Here is a 15,000-nt window from a genome sequence, read left to right as displayed (position 1 = left end):
GAGTTCGTCAGATCAGTGTTACAAGTAGTTACTTGTTACTTACGTACACAGTACTTACTTTGCCAAAAACGATAGAGGCTACATTATGTGAGGACAACAGAAATAAGTTTGATTTCGCAAGCAGTGGTTCTCAGAATCATCACGCCAGAGCCACGCGCGTTTCTCAGAATCATCTACAAGAAGATCGAGAGCAGGGTAAATGATTACTCAGGGGATGATCAGTTTAGGTTCGGGAAGGGGAGAGGCACGCGCGATGCCATTGCAGTAATGAGATCATTAATAGGGAGGAATATAGAATACAATCACGATATATTTGTCTGTATCGTGGAATTCGAAAAGGCGTTTGATAGAATAATTTAGGTAGAATTAATGAATGTATTACAGAAAATACGAGTAGACAGGCGGGATAGTATGCGCAACATCTACCAGTCTCAGACTGCTCAGGTGTGAGTGGAGGATGAAGAGTCCGAATGGGCAGTGTTGTGGCCATTATCACCCTTGCTGTTCAACGTGATTGAGGAGGAAGTTGTAAAAGAGGCATGGATGGAATTAGAGGTAGGGATGAAAATTGGTGGGGAATTCATAAAATCAGTTGGGTTCGTGTATGATTAATATTTATATCATATTGTTTCAGGCTTCACTTCGTGGAAGTAATTAATATCCATTATTAAAATAGAAAGAAAGACTCGTACTTTTCCACAGATTTTATTATACGGTACAACGCGTTTCACCGACTTGCGGCATCATCAGGTACAAATTTGCAAAAGGTACAAATTTGCAATTTTGTTGTACCGTATAATAAAATCTGTGGAAAAGTACGAGTCTTTCTTTCTATTTTAATAATGGATATTAATTACTTCCACGAAGTGAAGCCTGAAACAATAGAATATATTCGCAAAGCTAGTATGGCATTACAGGCGAAACTTTACTTAAAACTTTCGGTGAAATACAGCAGTGCATCTCTGAATATTCTCTTCAATAGCAGTTGCCTCAAAAACGGAGTGTTCCCAGCGTACGTCCAGGTTCGTGCCACTTCGTCGTCCACAACGGCCATCAGAGCGATACGCAAGGCGAAAATCCAGTGGTTAAGGGAGGAACTGAAACTGTGGTATGCATGAAGGGATTCCTTTGCACATTATTTGTTCTATCTGCACGTAGAACTTTGCTCTAAGTTACATTTTGCGGAATGGATTACATTTGTGGATGGTGTAAAAGAACTAGTGAGTAAAATCTCTTCTCGCAAATATGTAACCCAGGGGAAAAAACTGAGTAACCTTATTAATAGTCCACCTCAAAATTACCAGTGCACTACTAAAGAAAACAGTCCCCGCACAGTATCGAAATTTGTTCCGGCCGCAAGAGTTGTCAATCTTAGTCACCATACGTTCACTGAGGAGGAGAGTAATATCTTAAAGAAAGGGTTGAAGTTTGCTCCCTCTAAGAAAGTTTCCGAAGCCGACATTAAAAATCTAGCCGCAGATTGCGAGGTTGCCCTTCGGAACCAATCTCTGGCTACCAAACACCAAGTTGCTGAAATCATCATGTCCTCATTGAAGGAAGCAGTGCCAACAACGACCCGCTTTTCCAGCCTTCAGCAACATACGTCCACCCTCCGACGCCTGAGGAAGACTATTGGCAAGGAAGACCTCATCATCCAGAAAGCTGACAAGGGATCTAGTGTCGTAGTGTTGGATAAACGAGTGTATGTGGAAAAGTGCCTTGAGTTCATCAACAACAATCCTATTACTCCGTTATCCAAAGACCCAACCGCGAGTTTCCAAAGTGAAGTGAAACGTGCAGTGTCCAAGTGTAAGTTTTTAAATGCTAGGGAAAAATTTAGTTTAATCCAAATGAACCCCTCCGCCCCCAGGTTGTACGGACTCCCCAAATTACACAAAAAAGCCATACCTATTCGGCCTGTCATCTCAGCTGTGTCCGCCCCTTCACACCTTCTGGCACGAAAATTAGACGTATTGCTCCGAGATCTCACAGGTTTTAAACCTAAATATGGAGTTAAAAACTCTATAGAGCTAGCCCGAAAATTGAAAGATATTGATGTCCCGGAAAAAGCGAGGCTAGTCTCCTTCGACATTAGCAATTTATTTACTTGCGTACCAATATCGGAAACTTTGCTTAGGGTGGAAGAACTACTCAAGGATTCCACCATTGCCCAAAATATCTCAGACAAATTGGTCCCCCTCATCAAAATGACAGTTAACCAGAATTATTTTAGTTTCAACCACACCCTTTACAGCCAAATGGATGGGTTAGCTATGGGTTCCCCACTGTCCCCCTTCCTAGCCGAAGTCTTCCTCAATTCTGTAGAAGAACATCTTTTTAATGCTGACAATCAGCATAACAAAAACGTGGGCTATTGGTTTCGTTACGTGGACGATATACTATGCCTATGGACCGGAACCAACCGACAGTTAGACTCCTTCCTTAATTTCCTAAACACTCTTCATCGGAATATCTCCTTCTCCATGGAAAAAGACGTCAACGGCACCATCAACTTCCTCGACTTGACAATCACAATTAGGGATAATAGACACGAATTTGCAATTTATAGGAAACCCACATATACAGACCATATAATTTCTAATGATTCCGCACACCACTTTTCTCACAAACACGCAGCCCTCCACTCCATGATCCACCGCCTCCTACACATCCCCCTTTCCCCCAAAAACTTCAAAATTGAACTCGTGAATATCACTAATATAGCTACCAACAATGGTTTCAACCCCAAACTAGTTGACACATTACTACGGAAAAAACAAAAAGCAATGGCCATAAAAAGCATTTTCGTATCTCAGCCCGCAGTATCTAAAGATTTTAAGTGGTGCTCGATCCCGTTTCTGGGAGATCTTTCATATAGGATTTCCAACTGCCTACCCACCTCACTCAAAGCAGCCTTCTACCCACCCATAACCCTCTCCAAACTTCTAGCCAATGGAAAAGACACCCAGGATAGCCTTCTCAAATCAGGCATTTATAAACTGAAATGCGAGGATTGCAACAGCGTTTATGTCGGTCAGACCGGCAGGAATATCAAGTTACGAGTCAAGGAACACGCTAGGTGTCACAAAAATCAGAATAACAACTCTCTCTTCGCCAAGCATTTACTAGAATTCAACCACAGCAGTGACTTTGTCCCAGAGATATTACACACACTCCCAAAAGGATTAAAAATGGACGCTCTCGAGCAATTAGAGATTAGAAGGCACTTGGTGAACCCCAACACGACACTTTGTAATGAGCAATTATTCCCATACCCCTCCCCACTCCTCTCCGAGAAATTAGCCTGGAAATGGTCAAAACAATCCATCAACGCACCTGCGAGCCCCCACCCCCCTCAAATCCTTCCAACCCTCCCCGCCCCCACTCTGTCCTGAGGGTATATATGCTTGCTCTGTCTGTTTTGCAAATTTGTACCTGATGATGCCGCAAGTCGGTGAAACGCGTTGTACCGTATAATAAAATCTGTGGAAAAGTACGAGTCTTTCTTTCTATTTTAATAATGGAGATTAATATTTATTCCGTCAGCTAGCCAAAGGCTTGAAAACTCGGCTGAGTGCATTAAAAGGTCGATGCGATAGGTGTGGGAAGAAAATAAATGAAAGTAAAATTAAGGTTATGTGGTTTACCATGAAGAGAAAAGTTAAATTAAACGCTTAAATAGGAGAGCGCAAACTAGAAGATGTGGAACAGTTTATGTATCTCGGTAGTGTTTTGCACCGAAATAGTCAAAGTAGTGGGAACATCAGGAGAAAAATTGCGTTAGGTGAAGAGAATTTGTCTAGGAGGAGCGAATTAATCACAGGGTCGTTGAATAAGGATGTTAAGGTTAGGCTAGTCAAAACTTTGATATGGAGCATAGTTATGTATGGTGTATAAACATGGTCAATGAAGCAGGATAATAGGCTTAGATTGGAGGCTTGTGAAATGTAGTGGAAGAGAAGGATGGACAAGATGCAATGGACAGAAAGGGAAACAAATAAGCAAGTACTAGGTAAGGTGGAGGAGAGGGGATTGTTGCGAGAAATCGTAAAGAGGCTATCCCGATCCCTACTGGAGGTGCTTTGTGGAGAGCATTTTGAGTGAGTAAGCCGTCCGTCGTAGTGGATGTTAAGCCGCGGACTCCTTGGCGCCTGTCGTTAAGAGTAGGCTAATGCCGACGCCGGGTTTCTCTCCACCCTTCATCCTTTCCTGCCCATCCTTAATGGCGCAAATGACCTTAGCTGTCGGTCGCCTCCCCTAAATACTACTACTACGGAAGGAGGCAGGAAAGATGGATTCAGGGAGTTCTGATTGGGTATTGCATGTTGAAGACTGTGATAGAGGGAGGACGTTAGGTAAACAGGGAGGGGTCAGAGATAAAGACTGGAAAGTCGGACGGAATGAGGGGAGGAAATTAGGTGCTGAATGAAGGGCACAATGTCGTATTGGATGTGTGGTTGTGTTTGGTGGAAGAGACATGGGAATTGTCTTTGCACCGCAGTGTAGCCTATGTCCATCCAAAACTCAACTCAACCGGTGGATAATTAATAAATAAATAAAACTTAATAGCTTTTTATCTTCCAGCGAACCCCGAACATACGCAAATTAATCTCCGGTAAAGACGGTAATGATAGCTTACGTGGAAAATTTACCTTAACTGGTAGAATATAAAATATAGAAGAAAATAAAAAATAGAATTTTTATGCTATGTGCTTGGTGTCCAATCACCCTGCCACACACCATGCAGTGGCTTACAGAGTACCATGTAGAATATAGAAAAACCACTAACTACTAGCTTTAAACTACTTTTGAGCGCTAATCATTCCTTTTGCTGTATCATCATAGAGCACCTTGGCTTTCTCCCATATTATCGTCTCGGAAATGACATCACCAGCCAACTGTTTTGCATTTATCCAAACTAAGAGGAGTTTTTCCATATCTTCCATGCATTTCGATCCACTAGAGGACAGCGCTTTAACCACATTTGCCACATCAGCTGCTTTGATAGAGTCTTTATTTTTTTTAAATCGTAGAAACAGTTGATTTAGGCACCTCTACCATAATATCGATATCAGCAACACGTGTACTCTTTTCATTATTGGCAGCAATTGCTTTCTGAATTTTAAATGTAACCCCGAAGACATTTATGACACATTTTTCCTCACTAAGCTTTCGAGGTCCCATGACGAATACCCTAATTTGTCATTATATAAAAACAATTAAAAAAATCAGCCACAAAATAATCTAATCAGGAGCAAAATGTACTCGACAGTCTTTCACTACAGCCTTCGACAACGAACTGAACGGCATAACTTATGGGAGGCCTGAGCTCTTGGGGTGCGTTCGCACAAATTCACACGAACAACGTGCTGAGCTCAATTGTACTGGACGTATCTTCGTGAAACTGCTTCACTCCGATAAAAGTTGCATTGATGACCCTTCCACTTCCCCTCCTCCCCCATCACCCTCTAGCGATTTCTCCCCATTGCATGACTACACGCTAAGTTGCATTGATGACTCTTTCCCTTACAACCCTTCCTCTCCTCCCTTCTCACCCATTACTCATTAACGATTTTACCCCATTGCATGACCAATACCTGAGTATCCCTACCGTATTTTTGTTCACCGGATTATGCTTGCGTATAGCGAAACAGAGTTCCTGTCCAGTTAAGTGGATACGGAAACCCGATGCGACTATATCGTTGCATCAAAATAAATTTCGTGCGGGGAGTTCGGATTCCTAGATAGCGTTCCGATTCCGAGACAAAATTTATTTATTTTTTCGTATAGATTCCGTAGGGAATAATTTACTTCAAAAGTTCTTCCACTGGAGTGTTAGTTAAAGTTTTACTACTATAATGAGGTAACTAATTCTTAATAATAATATTCCACCAGTTCATCACGTGAGTCAACATTTCAGAAAATTTCGACCAATCACTGTCGATATACACAATACTCTTGGAGGGAAAAGTTTAGTACGGACTTTACGGATTGGTGATATTGAAACTCCCATGGTATTCCACTGTAAATTGGTTGGAATAAGACTTAGAGATTCAGTGTCTCCAGGAAATTCATCTTTCTTGGAAGAACAAGTTACGAGACTTGGGTAAGAAGCGACAGCTCTCTTGTGGGATTACGAAGATTCTTTCTCGGGAAGAAAGAGTAACAGGACTTGTGCAGCAGATAGAGGTATGTTTATTTAAATGTTGCGACTGCATGGAATTGAAAAAATACATAATTACCCACTTTCTCTTATAAGCAGTGTTTGATGAAAGCGTTTAGATAGTTAAAAATACTTGCGTTTAACTCTCGGTACTAAAGAACTTTGAACGCTATCGATACATTGTTTGATGACAAAAACCAGACTTTATTGAGAAATCGTAAATAAATAATCCTTACAAGCCAGCTTTTGAGGCAAACCAATAATGGGCTTTATATTTAGAATTCATCATCATAGAGGAAAGTACTTATTACCTCACAAACATCTCCACGTTTTCATATTTTGCAGAAATTATTTTGATTGTTCAAAAACAATATGCATTATGTGATATAGGTATATGTATGACATGGTTAATCTAAGAGGATGTATTAAGTATGTATCTCTAAATGCGATGTCGTAAGAGGAGATAAATTGTACTATACAACGAGATATTCTTTAACAAAGAAAAATTCCTGTGGTCGAGTTTTCAAGTTGGTACATAACGGTTTACCATCGGTAAAGAAACGGGATATCATATGTTAAGAAAATGAACGATCGGTTCAGGCATGAAAGTCTTGAAGAATATCATGACGTGCATCAAATCTATTTTTATAGTGGTTTGACAGATGAATGTAGGTATCCAGCATTATGTGAGGAAGAATATTATATACGACAATTCCTGTGCACAAAAACCCTTTCGTAAATCCATTGTAGGCTTAAGTTTACTTCTAAATTTACAATGATACCAGTGTATTCAGTGAATAATTACAACGAAATATTTTTCTTTTACTGAAGTATCCTATTTATTTACAACTTTCCCCGGTAATGCTACTTTGTTAGTATTTAGAACGACATCCAATGGAATAAGATTGTCGAAGTTAAATATTGAAAGGACTCATATGTCCATGTCCTAATATAAATAAGCATTAATGTTAGGCAATATTTTGTTGACAAAAAAACTTCTCAACTTTGTTGGAATCAAAAGGCGCTCACTAAGAGTCATCTGTGAAGAATGATTATTGAAACCACGGTTGGCAACGAGGCCTAATTCGCACTGTCATTGGTGGTGAGCGAAAAAGTTAGGTTGAGATTTGATGACATCACTCCTGACTTGAGAAAACGGTGTTTAAGTTCACTCTTCCTAAAAGCTTCTGTGGCGCCAGAAATGGCTTCTGTCGTAATCAATGACCGCAGTTTGTACGGAATAGATACCGGCACCATTTTCATATGCCGCCCGATGAATGGCATAAGAGTAGTTACGAAATAACCAATCAGGAATAGCATGCATTTTTTTCACGCGACATCCAATTATTTTAAAAAGAAATACAATAATTCTGGAATGCACCAAAGTTACAACTACGACATTGCTTTGCCTAACTGCATGAATAAGTTAGTTACCGTGTTTGGCTGTTAGCCGTAAACTCGTGGAGCAATCAATTAGGAGCTAATTAATTAACGTCAATTTACCGCGGTTTCTCGCCGATTACAGAACACGCCTCCTATGGTATTTCGACTGTCGTTTTCGATTTGTCGTTCTGAAAATTCAAAATGGCATTTTACATTCGGTAGTCGGGTATTAATGAAGGAAATGAATATCTTCAGGCCTACAGGACAAGCTTTGGAAATGGGCTGACGGTGGGTTGTGTAAAGAACACCAATTAACACCTTAAGGTACATAAATCAACTGAACACATCGCTATTTAAATGCAATAGTTTTATAAGTATTTCCGCACCGGTAAATGCGTAACATTATGCCAATCATCATTAATTTTTCAGGGTTTTGAAGCGTTGTAATTAAGTTGCGAGCATGTTTTCTGTTCAAATGATTATTGAGGTCATTGAAATATTTCTCTCATAGTGTGCGTCTTTCCTTTTCAGATTATATGTCTGAATATGCGGTTCCAGAACATGTTCCTGTTTACAATGATGATGATGATTACAGTTCTATATTTTGTGTGGATATCACAAGGAAAGGAAACCAGGAAAATATCCACTCGGGAATACGTCTTCACCTGTCATGTATCTTTTGAGGTAAGGCATTAACTTAAATTATTCATTAAAAATTTTTAACTAGGGCTAAACTATGTCATATCAATCATTCTTTGAAATGACCCTTCTCGGAATTCCTTGAACGCAGCTGTGGACTAACCCATTTTTGGGATCAGGGCCTCGGTGGAATTGTAGTCTTCATCATGGAATCATTTCTGATATACAGGTTTTTGAATTATGGTTAAAACCCCTCTAACCACCCGAAAGGTCTGCTGCATCATGTTTTGTAAATCATCCATTACCAGACTTGAACTGATTGAAAACATTCAGAAACGTTTTCTCAATAAAATTTATGGAATGCTGGTCTCGAATCGTCTCATCTTCATAATAATGAATTAGTACGATCTAAGTTAATTAAATTATTCGAACAATTGAGATATTTTTCAATTGACAGCATATACTGAAAATGGTATTGGATGATTCCTACTGCACCGAATGTGGAAAAGATAGGTGCGTTGTCACCATTGTAAATGGAGGCGTCAGTTATTGATGATTCCTTGGAGTAGAAGTTTCAAGTGTGTTTTCTGTAAAAAAATCATTTGCTACTAGATATAAAATGAACACATTACTTTGTGGTGAACACTCATAGAACAGCACAAAAGACAAATGTGTAAACATGTACTTTCTCTTTACGATGGACCTGTTTCTGGTTAAATGGTATATCCACTTCAGTTAATTGTACAGCTCAAAGGATCTGATACCACACATGTAGGTTGCTGTATTCCAACTGAAACGCAATCACATAGATACTACTATCTAAGTAGCAGTGAAGTCAATAGAATATTAACAAATTACTACGTTGTATTGTGTTAACTGTAGTTGCCATGCAAATACTTTGAACTCTGTACTACATTTTGAGTGCTTCAGTTCGGGTGCCCTGGCATATTTGTTTGATAATCATTTTTTTTCGCTTTCAATTACTTTGCTCAGCAATGGAAAATTTAGCAGTGCAAGTGTTAGTAAAGGGCTCAAATCTGATTGCTCTAGTAGAAGTTATACAAAATATGTAGAGAGTACAGTGTAGACAATTGGTCAGAGATGGGAAATTAATTGAATACAGGTTCAAGTATTCATTGGGCAAATACATCATGTCATCATGTAACCTATCCTTGTGCTATTTACTAGTAGACTGATGGCATTAACACCTCGTCTCAAGAGGATCGGAATGGTGGCTAACATACAGGCTTCCCACTGAGAGGGCCCGGGTTCACACCCTTGGAGACAAATATTTTTCAGCAGATTCCTACTTAAGGTGCTTTGTGGACAGCTCCTAGAGTGAGTGAGTACGATGCCCGTCAGATGGAATATTAAAATGCAGCAGACCCCTTGGTGCCTTTCGACAAGAGTAGGCTAATGCTGATGCCGGGTTTCTCTCCATCCTTTCCTTCGATCCATCCCTAATGGTGCCAATGAGCTGTTGGTCACCTTCCATAAAAACTACTGCTACCTCATCTCAATGTTTTTTATTTCGTTACCTTGAGCATATTTAGCTTTTGTACATGAAGTACAGTATCATCTAATGAATAGGATAAAAATTTAATTTCTCAGGGTCAGAAATGCACACTATTTTGATCTTAGAAATGCTGGACAGTGTAAGAACTAGCCTTTATCAAATTTTTCTCTCCATTTCAGTGATTTAGGGCATTAATTGACCATGTTTTTTTGTTGCTAGTTATGGGAGTCCGGATATAGCATTGTGGGCTAATAAAGAGTTGTAAGAAAAGCCAGCCACCAACACCCTTTAACTAATTGACAAACTGTGATGAAATGTATGAATTTTTGTATGAAAACAAATTATAAGCATTCACTACATGAAAAAATCTGATTTAGCTATCCATCTTAATTGCAGTTTTCCCATCTGTATTTAAGAATTGCTGCAAGGTACACTGGTCTGTAACAGTTTCATATATAATTTTTGATCTTTCATATGTATTTCCTAATAGTGTGTGAAAGTGACTGTACTCGTATGGTATCAGTTCCTTTGTACTAATATTGGCATGATTTGTGGGCAAGTAGTTCAATTAAACTGCTAATTGAGAAAGATCTATCATTGCCTGAAACAGGTCCATCTTAAGGGTATGGTGCATGCTCAAGCATTTCTCTTTTTTGTGCTTGTGTGTGTGTTTATGATAAAACTTAATCTGAAGATAAATATTGTTTGTTTCATATCTAGTAATGAGTAATTTTTCCTTAGAACTTATTCTTGAAATTACTAGTTTATGAAATTTTCACTGATAAACTCCATGGTTTTCAGTGGGTTAGTTTTTTCATTGAATAAGTCTAGGTGTGGATGCCATTAAAAATGCACTGCAGCTTGATGGTGGCTTGGAGGTTGCACCCAAAATTCAAACACCTCTAATTCAGAAATCATTACATGTAGGAAGGTAAAATTATAAAGAGCTACTGTCCTCAACAAAACTATTGTCATTAGTGAATTTCATTAAATTCCAAGTAAGCTGGTTTTATTTTGGAAAGTTATCGGTTGATGTGGCATGAACTGACCCTTAAAAGATTGAAAAACTCAAATGGTCAAATTTTCTCATGAAAGTAAGTTTATTCATTAGAATTTGTCATAAATCCTTAGCCCAAGTACCCTTCCCCAAATTCCGTGGTCCTTTCTCAAGTTCTAATCTGAAATGGGATTTCAATGTTGAGATCCTGTGGAAGCTCATCAAATATTCAGGGCTGTTGATCACTAAGAGATGATTCATGCTTGCAAAAACTGCCTTTCAAGAATACATCTTGAGCAGTAAATTATATCTTTGGATAAGGTGGCTCTCTTAATTTGTACCTTATGAAAGTGTACAAGTATCCCTCAACAATATATTTATTTATTATTTAAGAATTACGTTGCAATAAGGCGATTTTCCTGGTGGCAACAGTCAAATTTGGTCAATGATCACTCTTGCAACAAAAAATACATACATGCACGCACTAGAAAAACAGATAGGAGACCAAATATTCTTACATACAATGACACTTCCACATCACATACAAAATGCCGTCCACATCACATACAAACAATATTTTAATAACTACAATGAAGTTTTTCACACAGTGGCTGCTTTACATTTATTCTTAAAACTTCTAAAATTGGATGGAAAGGGCTCAAACAAACCTCCAGGCAGCTGGTTCCAATCAATAATAGTTCTATTTAAAAAAGAGGATTTTTTCTTATTTGTTTTTTGCATTCTTGTTTTTATTTTGAAACTATGGTCATTTTTTCCCTTAAAGTTAGGCTTTTCTATCTCTTTCCATAAATCTTCCCACACTTCGTCCTTTTTAACAATTCTATACATCGCGCCTAACCTACTCCTTTTTCTTGTATTTTTCAAACTTTCCCATTTCAGTGTATCTAACTTTTCTGTGACTCTATCTGTTCTTTTGTACCATCCGAGTACATATCTTGCTGCCTTTATTTGAACTTTTATCTTTTTAATATGTCCACCTCATATGCATCCCATGCTATGGACGAGTATTCTAGGATAGGGATAACCAGTACCTCATATGCTTTTTTCTTTTGTGGCTACGCTACTTCCTTTGAAATTTCTCATTACCCAATGCAATACTTAAAATGCCTTCCGTGTCAAATTATCTACTTGGACTTCCCACCCCAGATCCCTAGTTAAGTAAATGCCTAAATATTTGCAATGACTGCTACGTGGGATTTTTTCTCCATAGAGGGTGTAAATTTCCTTTTCTGCATTCTTTTAATTTGAAAAATGTATATGCTTACTCTTACTTACATTAATGCCCATATTATTATTTATAACCAAGTCACCAAGGCGATTGATGTCGTTTTGTAGTATTACGCGGTCATTTACATGCTCTACCCATCTGTATATAATGCAGTCATCAGCAAAGAGTCTTATTTGGGAATGTAAATTGTTTCGTTGATCATTTACGTAAATTAGGAAGAGTAATGGCACTAGAACACTGCCTTGTGGAACTCCTGCCAAAACACTTGCCTCATTTGAAAATGTATCCCTTAATTTTACTTTTTGAGTTCTGCGTCGAAGAAAATTTTTTGTCCATTGTTTTACCCTTAAATCCAATGTTAACGAATCCAACTTTTACAATAATTTATCATGAGTACTCGGTCGAAAGCTGCCGAAAAATCAATGATTACTGCATCAACATCCTTTTCTTCATCTATTGTGTTGCTGATATAATGGCTAAATCCCAAAAGCTACGTTTCACACGAGTATCCTCTTCTAAACCCATGTTGGTGTTTGAATAGCCATCTATCTCTTTTCAACCATTCCGAAATGTAGTCAGCGATTCTTTTTTCCATTATTTTGCAAACAACTGAGGTAATGCTTACCGCCTATAATTTTTGGCTATTGTTTTATCCCCTTTCTTGAACATTGGTATAATATTTGCTTTTTTCCAATCATTGGGCAAGGCATCATTATTTAAAGTTACTTTGAATAAATGGCTCAGGTACGAAGCTATTGCAGTTTCAACCAGTTTTAGAATGTCAACTGATATATTATCCGGTCCCCCTGACTTATTTTTCCTCATCTTCCTTATTTTTTTCACAAAATACAACTCCTCCACGATAATACCATTTGTGGAGGGCAGTGAGCTATTTGGTGCTGTTACGCTGATAAAGTTCTCTGTTGTTTCTGTGCTATTTAGCCAAGACTTATTTTCCTTTTTGTTTTCTATTCCCCGAAAAACATCCACAAAGCAGGAGTTGAACATATTTGCTATATCTATAATGTCTGTTATAATACCATTTTCCTTGGTTTTTAATATATTCACGCGTTCCCTGTTTTCTCTCCTCATTCTCATGTATCTTTAGAATTTTGTTGCATTGTCTTATGAAATTGCATTAATAAGAAATTTTTCCTTTGCCTTCCTCTTTTCCCATTTAGGTTCTGGACCAAGGTCCTGTAGTGGTGTGACATTTCTTTACTTCAATTCTTTAATCTGTGTGCCTTTCTTACCGCTCTCTTGAGGTTTTTTTTAATGGTTTTGTTTTAGTACTCCGCATCTGTGATCTGTTTCAAATTTTTTATGGGAACATACTTCATTTGCCCTTCAAGAATTATTTCTTTGAATTTTTCCCATATTTTCTCCACGGTCGCTCCACTACCTGCCCATCCAGGAAACTTGCCCCTTAAAAATTCCTGAAACCCTTCCCAATCTGCCCGGGTATATTGCCAAATTTTCTTTTCATCCCCCATGCCTCCTTTTGTTGATCTATACCAGTCCATTTGAACACACACTGCATGATCACTTATTCCCGGAAAGACATTATACGAGGGTCATCCGGAAAGTAGTACCCGTTCGTGAAATAAAGACACAAAAGTAAATATTAACAAACATAAAAAATTTTATTTGAAAGAGGATACTTTAAACTACTTCTCAACATAATCTCCAAGCAAATTAAGGCATTTGTCATAACGTGTGACAAGTTTCTGTATTCCTGCTGCATAGTCCTTCGCCGCCAGCTCATTGAGATACGCGAGGGACCCATCTTGCACAAATTTTTGCATAATGCAGATGGTGTTTAACAATTTCATGAACAATTGTTCGAGAAACATTGGGAAAATGCTCACAGATGTCATCAATTGTGACGCGCCGATCGTTCCTCACGAATTCGTCAACTGAGCTCACCAGTTGGTCTGTAATGACAGACGGTCTCCCCGAACGCTCATCGTCGTGTGTGTTCCCCCTCCCCATGTTGAAGTTGCGACACCACCGCCGAACAGACGACTCGTCCATTACATTGTCTCCATACACCTCCTTTAATTGGCGATGAATATCACATGGGCGAACGTTTCTTGCATTGAGGAATTTAATCACTGCCCTCACTTCACAACTGGCGGCGTTCTCAATTTTTTTAAACATTGTAAACAATCACAGAAACAACACAGGCAATGCTAGCGTCACGCAACTTGGCTCAGAGAAGGCAGACAAGCCACTGAAGCTATCTGACCTCGTCCAGCGGCTACTCGCGTCGTCAGCACTTCATGCGGCACGAACGGGTACTACTTTCCGGATGACCCTCGTACTACTGATAGGGTTTTGAGGTCTAACTTGAAAAACATCGAGGGTATTTTCTTCCCTAGTGGGCTTATTTACTACCTGAGTAAACCCTTCTTCAATAATGAGGCGATTTACCAGGTCTTGTGTCTGCCCGCCCCCCGCTGTTTTGCCCCCCCACCCTATTTCTGGAAAGTTTAAATCCCTGGCTATGATGATATTATCTTGGGGATTTTCAGGACAATAGTCAGCAAGGATCTCCAACGAGTGCATACCTTCGCTTGGACTTCTATACAGAAAAATTATTTTTAACCATTTGCTACTTTCTGCCTCACGTATCCTTACACACATCATCTCACAGTTACATTGTTGCCTATCTAAAAAGCTTATTATGTTGCTACAAACACAAATTAATACTCCTTCGCCCCTCCCACCTCAATCCCTTCGATAGACATTGTAATTTGATGGAAAAATTTCAGCCGATGTAATGCTATCGTTAAGCCAAGATGCTGTGCCAATTATGATGTTGGGATTACACACATCTATTACAGTCTCAAATTCCCTAGATTTGTTGAGGACACTTCTACAGTTCACCTGGAGGATATTTCAGCCCTTACCTTCAATTTTACCGTGCCTACCTATTTTACCTATACCATGCACACCCTTGGGTCTGCTTGTAGAGCCACTGGGTAACACTCTGCTCGCTAGACATGCCATTCCTCACCATTTCCCATCTTCCTGCTCGTCGAGTGTCCTCC

At 39.0% G+C, this 15,000-nt stretch overlaps 1 protein-coding gene across 7 annotated transcripts in view; it reads left to right on the top strand.

Annotated features, from left to right (window-relative positions):
* Positions 1–15,000, top strand: part of LOC139685725 (galactosylgalactosylxylosylprotein 3-beta-glucuronosyltransferase S-like) — a 212,620-nt gene that overhangs the window by 165,929 nt on the left and 31,691 nt on the right. For 6 of the 7 annotated variants that reach the window (XM_071582765.1, XM_071582764.1, XM_071582762.1 and 3 more), the window contains one exon: positions 8,078–8,230. In XM_071582765.1, the coding sequence (XP_071438866.1) occupies positions 8,093–8,230 (138 nt within the window). In that variant the 5' untranslated portion in view covers positions 8,078–8,092. Of the gene's footprint in view, positions 1–7,711; positions 7,871–8,077; positions 8,231–15,000 lie in introns of those variants that run through there. The other variant, XM_071582763.1, reaches the window with a different exon arrangement.

Source organism: Hetaerina americana, unplaced genomic scaffold (genome assembly GCF_022747635.1).
Source record: "Hetaerina americana unplaced genomic scaffold, ioHetAmer1.1.p SCAF_12, whole genome shotgun sequence".
Lineage (NCBI taxonomy): Eukaryota > Metazoa > Arthropoda > Insecta > Odonata > Calopterygidae > Hetaerina > Hetaerina americana.
The sequence above is the reverse complement of the archived record's forward strand: the minus strand, read 5'-3'. Positions and strand labels throughout refer to the sequence as shown.